This window comes from Raphanus sativus, chromosome 1, assembly GCF_000801105.2.
Source record: "Raphanus sativus cultivar WK10039 chromosome 1, ASM80110v3, whole genome shotgun sequence".
Taxonomy (NCBI): domain Eukaryota; kingdom Viridiplantae; phylum Streptophyta; class Magnoliopsida; order Brassicales; family Brassicaceae; genus Raphanus; species Raphanus sativus.
The window spans coordinates 20,168,157-20,179,230 of record NC_079511.1 but is presented as its reverse complement, the minus strand read 5'-3'; the positions used below and the strand labels follow the sequence as shown (position 1 = coordinate 20,179,230).

The 11,074-nt window shown below is 33.1% G+C and overlaps 1 protein-coding gene across 1 annotated transcript; it reads right to left on the bottom strand.

The window, feature by feature from the left end:
* Positions 1–4,278: 4,278 nt before the first annotated feature.
* Positions 4,279–5,806, bottom strand: LOC108832652 (probable BOI-related E3 ubiquitin-protein ligase 2). Its single transcript, XM_018606137.2, has 4 exons — positions 5,652–5,806; positions 5,467–5,558; positions 5,051–5,352; positions 4,279–4,876 (listed from the first exon to the last, which is right to left on the bottom strand). The coding sequence occupies exons 1-4, from the start codon at positions 5,702–5,704 to the stop codon at positions 4,382–4,384; spliced, it is 942 nt and encodes a 313-aa protein (XP_018461639.1). The 5' UTR covers positions 5,705–5,806; the 3' UTR covers positions 4,279–4,381.
* Between the last annotated feature and the right edge of the window lie 5,268 nt (positions 5,807–11,074).

The window sequence follows — 11,074 nt, the reverse complement described above, 5'->3', positions numbered from 1 at the left end:
CGATTATCCTTCCAGTAAGCATTATTAACGAGCAAGTTTGATAGGTTCTCGGATTAACTAGGGAAACTTTCGTCTTTAGCTAGTTAATTAGATCAGTCTAGTTTATTTTCAGGAAAATTACCATGTTGTCGCTTGGGCAAATTAATCCTAAGATCTAAGTCAAGGGTGATCAATTCCTTTACTTAGCATTAAGCACAACTAGAATGAAAGAACTATTAAAACACCCTAACAGTCATATTATGATCAGCAATACATAAATCAACCTTTGGTTAACCTAAATCTAATAGTAGGACTACTCAGACATATTCATAAGAAGCATAATCGTGATGGTCTGAATAATACTTAAATAAAACTTAATGAAAATAGTAATAGAGTAAGAAAACAAAAAGAGATCAAGATCTTCTCTGTTTATGCAGCTCAGATCTCTCTCTCCAAGATAGATATCATCTTCTCCAACTGACTCTCCAAGCTATTACTTCTCTCCTTAGTGATTCCTTTGGTGACTTACTTGTAGCCTCCTTGATTGCTTGCTTTTCTCTTCTTAGTGCCTCTTTATTTAAATGGTACAAAACCCCTAATAATATGGCCTAACAGGCGGCCAGGATGTATGGTGCAATTATGATAACTTTTTCGTAAAACTCGTAAATCTTATAATCTTCATTAATCGTGAATAGCTCTGCATCGACCGATGGGGTTAGTGTGAAATTGATCGACGCGTGTGATGCCCTATCGATCGATACTGATGTTGATACGTCGGTCGATGCTCTCCTTAGTAGTTAGCTCCGCAAGTGAAATGTAATATCTCCCAAAAAGGTCCCAAATTGCTCCATAATAGTCACTTTATTCCAATGAGTACATAAACCTGAAATATATCTAAAAGAGCTAAGAAATGCATATAAAACCTTTGAAAACTAATAATATTTATATCCTAAATAGGGTAAAATATAGAGCATATCAATCAACTTGTTGGGTCTGAAAAATGCAGTCGTACTAGAGACATACCAAGAAGAGTTGATATCAGGCCACCAGAGAGATATCAGTTTGAAGATATGGTGGGTTATGCACTACTCAATTGCAGTGAAGATGATTTTTTTGGTACCTTAAAGGTGCATCTGATATCGGTCTTATCTATGGAGACAAGGATCCGAGATACAGGGTATTCTGATTCGGATTATGCAAGAGATGTGGACAGCAGGAGGTCTATGACTGGTTACATATTTACTTTGGGTGGTTTTGTTGTGAGCTGGAAAGCGACTTTGCAGTCGATGGTGACTTTCTCTACTACTAAGGCAGATTATATGGCATTGACATAAACTGCTAAGAAGGCGATATGGTTGAGAGAATTGGTCAGTGATCTTGGTCTTCATCATGATCAGTACTGTGTTCTGAGATAACTTGAGTGCTATCTGTTTAAGCAAGGATCATGTTCATCATGAGAGAACCAAGCATATTGATGTAAGATACCATTTTCTTAGAGATGAGAAGAGGAATGAAGAGAAGAAGGTAGGAACAGTTGATAATCCTCAGATATGTTCACTAAGTTGGTTCTTCACAGCAAGTTCAAGCATTGTCTTGATTTGTTGAATATCTCAAGCCGTTAATTTGGCATTGATGGGAGTCTGGCCCTAAGGGCCATCTGGCTCAAAAGAGCATGTGGCCCAAGTGAGGGCATCTGGCTCTAAGGAGCATCTGGTCTAACGGGACATCTGACATCTGAGTTCCATGAAACATCTGAGCCAAAGAGAGAGTCTTGTACATTTGTACTATGAGCACAAAGAAGTGTGTTCTGGTACATCTGATTATGGAGGATTCAAGTCAAAGTGGAGATTTGTTGAAATATGCCTTGAAGATTTGGCGGAGAGTGATCCAGGTGTCATGATTAGGTGATCCTGGCAGGGAGCGGGCGTTCCCTAATACATGGAGTGGGAGCTCCGCGACATGGAGTGGGCGTTCCCTGACATGGAGTGGGCGTTCCCTGCGGCATGGAGCGGGCGTTCCTTGCTAAATCCAAGAAATATGGAAAGTTTTATTAAATGTGGGTGATGATTGGTTCGACTGTGGTTTTAAAAATTTAGCTACAAAAGTTTAGATGTAGGTAAATTGGTTGTAACTGTAAAGTTGTTACTGTAGATTTTTTTGCAGAGACTTTTGTTGTAGTTAAATTTGTTGTAGCTGTAAGTTGAATGATGTAGATATTTTAAAATAAAATATGTGAAATATGTAACATATATATAAAATAATTAATTTTTATCAATTAAATCATTTATATTAATACTTTTTATAAATTATCAAAGTTTACTGTTATTTAAAACGTGATATGTAAATAATAATTATGTTATTTAAAATATTTCAATAATTTTAAAAACACCCAAAATAAAACTAAATATTTATAGATGTTTTTAATTATGATTATCTAATTTATTTGATATTATAGATAGTTTTTTTATTTTACAGATTCTACAGCCTCTAAAAGTAAGCTTTAAGTTTCTTTACCTAAAAATACATAAGAAAATAATTTGCTTTAGTTTTTTGTTGTAGCATTAAAAATAAAGCTAAAGCACGTTTGGTAAAAAATATAGAAACTTGATGTAGGCTTTCACTACTAAAAAAATAAAGCTACAACATTGTTGATGAAGTTTAGTGATTTAAAAATAAATAAAGTTAAAGCAAGAAGATAAATCACAACCAATCACCCATGTTGTCTTATATATACCTTTAGGGTTTACCCTATTCTATTCTGTAGCATGAATTGTACTTTAAAAACACGTCTCTATCAATAAAGTATTTCCTTTGCCCGTAGACGTAACCTTAGAAATGAACCACGTGAAATTTATGTGTCTTTCTTTATCCTTTATCCATCTCTTAATATGTATCTTCTCACATCCGTAACAACAGTAACAACTTCTTCACGTCAGCTTCTTCATGTACCACCTTATCTCCTATATTTCTCTTCCTATAATACGCCATCCAAGGTCTATCAACTCTCCACCCAGAAATTGGTTTAAATGCAATATTGGAGTCGATTGGTTGAAGAGTAACCAAGTAGGACGTGGGGCGTGGGTACTGCAAGATGAAAAAGGGAAGGTGGTGTGACACAGTAGAAGATCATTCTCTCAGGTTGGAAGTCTCCATGAGGCTACGCTGGAAACATTACTATGGTCGGTGGAAAGTATCATTGCTCACCACTACAATTGAGTGATCTTTGCCATTGATGATAGTACTCTCACGAAGATGATAAAGCTTGACCAAATTTTAAAGATCAGTCGGCTATGATATTGAAGAAGTTAGCAAAGATGGAATGGTGCAGAACGATGATAGAAAAGCGCTCAACAAACAAGATGAGCTTTTCTCATATCACAGAATGTGACCAAGGGTGGACATCATCCGTCATATGTGGCATATGGTGGCCAGAATTGGCTACTTAGTTACTTTGAGAATGAGGAAGTTTCATACTCTGTTTAGCTTGAGTTTTGGCTATGGTAGAGCTCTGACTATCGGTTGGTAAAATGGTATAAAGACTGGGCTTTGATCAGTCTGACTTACTGGCTAATGTTTAGGAGGGTAATAGTGTTTATTTCTCTGCTATGGGTTGTACTGGAAGATAGCGATGTAACCTTGTTGGATCTTTGTTTGCATCCTAATATATTTTAACAGATGAAGAAAAGAAAAAAAATAATATCTTTGATTAGTATGTCAATCAGAATTTAATTGACTGAAAAAAGACTGATGCGGTTAGACCGGAACTATAATACAGAAGAATCAGGTTTTACAAGCATCTGATGCTGATCTACCGCTTAGACCGGGACGGTGGTATTTTACGGATGGTTCTTGGAAATCGGAGGATATTTTTTCAGGTCAAAGATGGTATAGTACTTTAGAAGGATTTGAAGGCTTACTGGGAACTAGAAATACAAGGGCAAGTCAATCACCCTTACATACGGAGGTAGAGGCCCTCATATAGGCAAAGGAATGTATGAGGAATTTAAGGCAATATAATATTATTTTTGCAACGGATTATTCTCAATTGGTGAAGATGATTTCGGAACCAGAGGAATGGTCGGCTTTTACAAGCTACTTAGAGGATATCAGAAGTCTCAAGAGAAGTTTCCACAGCTCGGAGATTATTCATATATCATGGACGCAAAACAAAAAGGCAGATAGCTTAGCACGTGGTGTAAGACAACATACATCGTTTACTGTCCATATGGATATAGAGCTAACAGTTTGGTTTACAGAGTCCACATGAGTGTGTAATCTGGTAGGAAAAAAAAAAAAGACTTACATATCAGAAGATGATATTAACATACTTAATAAAACAAGACAAATTACAAAAGCGTTCGTTAGCTAATTAGAGGTTTTTTAGTTTAAGGCAAATATCACATCACATGTATACTTCCATCCCTAGAAACTTGGAACATTGACACAAAGGACAAGAGCTCAGGTTCCTCTCACACTCCTTACACAAACACATATGCTTACATGGCAACAACAACATACACACCTCCCTCACTCCACAAAACCTGCACATCATCATCGCTGTCTTACTGTTTCTACCATTGAAGCAAGAAGCCGTGTCATCCACTTCGCTGTCTCCACATCCTTCAATGCTATCTCTTGGTCGACCGTGAGCTCGCTCGAGATTGTAGTTTAGAGCAGCGATCATGTTCTCGTTGTACTTTGCACGTTGTTGCCATGCCTCCGCTTCCATTGTCATCTGTTCAATCCGCACCTCGAGTTCCTTGTTCTTTCGGTTTATCATCTCGAGTTCCTCATCTTTCTCAATGAGTTTCTGGACAACTCTTTCCTCCATGAAGGCCACGGTTTTGTACTGACTCCTCTGGATCTTGTCGAGGATCGCATGGCGTAGTTGGTCTCCCTGTTGAAGATAAAACAAATCAATACATCCAAGAAGCTACACAAAATATGGAATAAGGAGATACAGACCAAACAGATCTAAGTTCATATAAAGATCTTGTTCAAATTAATAACAAACTGTCATAAGAACATTAAACCAAACATTATAACATATAATTTGTCCATGCGAACTCACCTGAATCTTGAGAAATCGATCAATTTCTGCATCTTGCCTCTGTAACTCTCGCTCAACATCGTCTCCGAGGAGGGACAGCAAAGCAGAGCCATCAGAAGAAGCGATACGAGCACTATCGAGTGAGAGACCCAACCCGGTTGAGACAGACCGGCCTTGCCAAAAATCAATTGAAGATATCTGAGAATTGTTCTCTAAAAAATCCATTTCTTTTATTCTCTTCCGACCAACGCTGTTCCACTCGAAGTCAGCGCTACCATCACAACCGTCGATTTGCACAACCGGTGCAAATCCAGCAACGTGGACTGATCAATTCAAAAGGTAAACCAAACAGAAGATTTTTTAAAACCAAATTATCGTAATTAATCCCAAATCTTGAGAAAACCTAGATATTAAAAAGAAAGGGAGGTAGTAATTACACGGAGGAATATACGGAGGATGCTGAGATTGATCATGGAGATTCGTTGAGCTGTTGAAGCCTAATTCAGGAGAAATCTGGCCGCAAAAGTCTCTGGTAGCGAAATTAGGGTTTTATTGTTAGAAACTTTGAAGAATTGGGGCTTTTTATGAGCAGAAGAAGAAACAAGAGAAAAGAGATTGTTACCTGAAGTTCTTGGAGTCTTGTAGGTGAGGATCTAAATGGTGAGGAAGAGCCATGGAATGGTTAAACTGGAGATAGAAAGAAAAGGGAGAGAACAGAGAAGGAAGCGGAGAAGGAGACGGAATTTTTGGATTCTGAAATTGGAAACTTGTAAGAGTTGTATTTATGATTAGCTCCCTCCTTTTTCTCTGTATCTTTGTTTTCTACCCCATATTTCTGTTTTATTATATTTTCGTGGTATATCTCATAAATCGTTTCTTTAGCCCAGTTTTGAACCAACGCCCAAACCGTAGTACACCTTTTTTAAAGATAAACTAGATTTTGACCCGCGCTTTTGAAGCGCGGGATATTTTACGATGAAAAATTTCACTAATAATTTAACAAATATTTTGGTTATTTTTAAAGAGTGTGTATTTGAAATATTTTTGCATTTAAATCAATATTTTTAAATTCAACCCGATTGTGATTATACCGGTTAATCCGGAGATCTGACAATTCAATTTATGTTTTTAAAATATTCATATTAAAAAATCACTAAAACCCGAGACTAACCGATTGAACTGATGGATGACCGATATGTAATCTAATTGGATTTAAATTGTAATAGTTTCATAATTTGTAATCTTATAATCGAAATTTTAAAGTTCACTATTTTGTAATTTATGAAATTATGACGTTTCTACAAAATTTTAAAGAGAAAATGATAGATATAAAATAACTAAGATTAGTTATTGTATTATTTGGAAATATTGATAGTAGTATAAAAAATATATTGTTTAGAAATATTGATAGTAATATATAGAAATAAGTATATTGTTTGGAAACATGGATAGTAGTATAAAGAAAGGAACATTAGTGACTTAATGAATATTTAACTATAAAGTATAAAGGTGTATTTAATTTAAAAACTTACAAAATAAATGTTAGGTCCAACAGAATGTTTCTATTTTAATAAGATAGACTAGATTTTGATCTATGTGACCGCATGAATATTTAATTTATGTTTATATTTAATGATATATTTGTAAATATAGTCGTATTTATAAATATAAATGTTATATTTGTACTTAATTTTATTGAATTGAAGATGGAAACTTCTTCTCTCCCTTTGTGAAAGATAGAAGTGAGAGAACAAAGAGAAATAAGTTTTTTTTGCTTTTAGATAAGAACATATTTTTGGTTTGTTACATGTAACTACAAACTAAAAGAGAATATTACATTGAACATCACATTTACACTTATCAATAACACTATGGGTCACTTTCTTCTACCCACACACTTTTTGTTAACTATTTTCTCAGTTTTGTTATATTTTCTAACTAAAGAGAAACATAGTTTAATTGGTGGTCTCCATTCTTCTTTTATTCTTTTTGGTAGTTTTTTTATTCTTTTTTCTTGTTTATCAGTTTGTTTTGGGAAAATTTGAACTGAGATCTATCTTCTCAATCTCTAACTATTTTTCGTTTGCTAACATTTACTTGAGCTACTATCTCAATTCACTGTGGGTGATTCACCGTCACGTACCATGAACGCTGATACTGCTCCAAGTTGACGAGAGCTCCACCGGAATCTCCAGCCACGTCAAGATTCAATCATCACAAATTCACAATGTTCTTCCTTCTCCACGGGTCTGCTCTTCCGTGGTGTCTCTTGTCATGTGGGAACATGTAAGAAAGAGAAGAGCTTTACATGAACAGAGGAAACAAGGAAGAAAAGGAGTGTGCTCAGTCCATAATTCAGAAGGAATATACGTCACGTCTGACGCCGCCGTATCTCCGTCTTTCGACACCACAAATTTCTCGCAATTCACAGTTAGATATAACTATCGGCGAGGGTGAATAAAAAGCCTCCTAAAACAACTCAATGGTGATACAGTGCGAGTAAGTTGGGTATGAGATTCAACTTTTTGTTTTGGGTCATCAAAGAAATCTCAGCATTGTTCCGTTGGTGGGTTACTATTTCCATAAAAGCCCTTTTCTTGTTTTCTCCTAATCTGGTGTTTATTGATATCAAAATTTCCAACTTTTTGTTTAGTTTTGATAATTTAGCTGATAGTATATATGTATGATTTGAAAAGTTATTATTTGCATTTAGCTTTAAAATTTTACAGCTCGAGTTTACATTGAAACAGTGAAAATATTGGTTGAGAGATTTTCAAATATAGTTGATTTCAATATAAGTATATAACCTTGTGATTTTCTGCGATTTGTGTTCTACTCTTTGAGTTTCAGAATAATTTTTGTTTGTTTGTTTGGGTTTCAGGGAAAACTGGACAAATCTTTACTTTGCACATTGTTCTACTCTTATGTGTGTTTGTTTTGTAACAGTAGATGAAACAGAGGCAAACATGCATATACATGTACATTAAACTTCTGGCCTGTTGTCATGTTCACCACCATTATAAATGTATTAACAAGATGTAAATATCCACATGTACACGTGTTTTTCGTCTCCTTATGTACATTGTTTTATATTATCCTCATGTACACTAATGTTTATGTGCACATTTGTTTTGTCAACAATGTTCATGTACACATATTCTATTTGAAAATGAGAAAGTTCTTGTACACATTTCCATTGAGTTGCAAGATCATTTGTTCTCTATTGTCGGTGGTGGACCTGCTGGTTTAGCCATGGCTCAGCGGGTATATGAGGCTAGACTCTCTATTTGTTCGATTGATCCTTCTCTTAAGCTCATTTGGCCTAATAACTATGGAGTTTGGGTTGATGATTTTGAAGCCATATATGCAAACTTCATTGTGGTTTTAAGTGTACAAGTAGATATCGATCACATGTTGTACATATAGATATAATCATCTAACTGTACATGTGGATAATACAAACCCAGTAATACAGTATGTATACACACCGTATGTGTACACTTTGCTAGTTTTTACATGTTCATGTTTTCTAAAAGTTTGAACCACAATTAATCTAGATATCACAATAGAGATAACACTTACCTACATGTACACCAAAAATTTTCATTTATCCTAAGTGCATATACATATATGATCATGAGATTGTACACATGTACATGCTTGTTTGTGTACACCCTAAAAAATATATTTAATTTTGATTATTGATATGTCATTATTTTAAATAAGTTTTAGGGACCTACTTTAATTCATTTTAACCATATTGTTTGCATATTAGGTGTATATATAGTATTTATATGTCTATTTGCATTTGAGAGGGTTTAGAATGCACAAATGAAAGATTATTGCTAAATTAGAAGGTTAATTAAGCAATTTTCAAAGTTAAGTGCATCCAAAAGTTCAAGGACCTGTTCGTGTAATTATGAAAGGTTGTGGCAGCACAATTAAAAAGTAGGAAGTTAATTTGAAAGTATATATTTGCAAATAAAAAATTCTTTGGGATAGAAAGAATATATTCAAAAGTTAAAGAACCAATTGTGCAGTAACGCCAAAAGTCACCATTGTTCTTCATTGAGCTTTCGCGACAAAGGAGAACCGCGTCGAAGAAGCTTGGTCACAATGATCCTTGCAGCTTCTGATCTTCTTCTTGTTGTGGTTCTTGTCGGAGGATGAAAGTGGATATGGAGACGAAGATTGAGTTCTAGAGATTGTGAATTGTGACCTCATAAAAATTTTTCTTTAAATGACAACAAAAATGTAGATCTTTCTTCTTCTTTTTATTTCTATTTATCTATACTATTAAAGCAAAATACCTTCTAAGATTTTGCTCATGATTTAACACTATAATTACAACTTATGCCATTAAGAAAACATTATATACTTAAAAAATGATAGGACCTACTTAAAAATCGAGAAAAGAAAATATATGTGGGACCCACTTAAAAATTGGTAGCTCGAGAAAAGAAGAAACAAACGAAACCTCCTAAAATTACTGCTCGCTGGAAAATAAATATTAACCTACCAATAAAACTCATTTCTATTAATTAAATCGAGAAGTATAAACAATATAAAATTATAGAATTCACTCTTACTAATTAAATTGATGAGTACAAACAATACAACTATATACATTTCTTGGTAATATATATGTACACGATATTTGTAATTCAATGGGGTTTTAATCACAATTCTTATATGCACCATTAATACATGTTGCTCTATAATAATTCAACCTTTAAGTTTAGACCATTTACAACAATTTCTATCTCAAACACTAATTATATTAGGAAGTTTTTGAACTAACAATTCATATGTGCTAATTTATTTAAGAAATTGCATACAAATCAAAAATATTAGTTTTGGTTAAAGTCGGAGATCTGTAATTTTTTGAAATAATATTTACTTTCATAATTTTGGTAACTCATTATTTTTTCCAAGGATCGTGTTTATAAATTTTGGAATAAAATCCAAAACATAATATATTATCTAACCATGCACAGTTTTAAGATAAAGTACCTAATTTAACAGATTATTTTTATTTTAATATATTTTTACTTATTAAAAACAAAATATTAAAATGAGTTGATATTTTTGTTCAGTTATACAATGAATCAAGTTGTGGCTGATGTTTTTAAATTTTCATATTTTAATGGTTATTCTATTAGATATCTAAAAGATTAATAAAATAAAATGGGTTGCACAAAAATATCAAGTAAATTTTTATAAAATTATTATAAAATGGTACCAATGAAAAACCGGTTAAAAGTAAATTATAATTTTCTTTGATCCCATGTTATAAGTTGGAAGTTAACAAAAATATAAATATAGCTTTGTAGTATATATTCCAAATTATTTTCACAACCACAAAACGGATATCACAAAATAATTTTGAGTGGCTAAAATATGCAGTAATAAAAAAATTAAAATTAGAATTGTATTAAAATATTTTTAGTACTAATTTTAATTATTTTAATTAAAATAACATGTGGCGTGCGTCATAGTTCTTTCTAATCCCCAAAAATTTAACACACCTTAAACAAATAAAATAAATTTATAATTTCACAAAACATATAAAAATATCCAAACTTAAAATTTTGAGTGAAAAAAAAAATTAAAACAAAAATAATCTCGTGCTTTAAAAAAGTGGGTCAAAATCTAGTTACTCAATAAAATGACAAATGTGTGTTGATTTTTAATTTCTGAAAAAATGAAAAAAAACAACAACAAAAGTTCACACAGAAACCAAAACGAATGGAAAAAAGTTAGAAATTTGGTATTTAGTTAAGAAATAGTTAGAGAGAAGTGCCTCAATAGTATAAAGTGACTCTGAGCAATATATCTATCTTATTAAAACAGAAATATTATGTTGGACCTAACATTTATTTTGTAAGTTTTTAAATTAAATACACATTTATACTTTATAGTTAAACCTATATTAATGTTCCTTTTTTTATACTACTATCCATGTTTCCAAACAATATACTTATTTCTTTATACTCCTATCAATGTTTCCAAACAATATATTTTATATACTACTATCAATGTTTC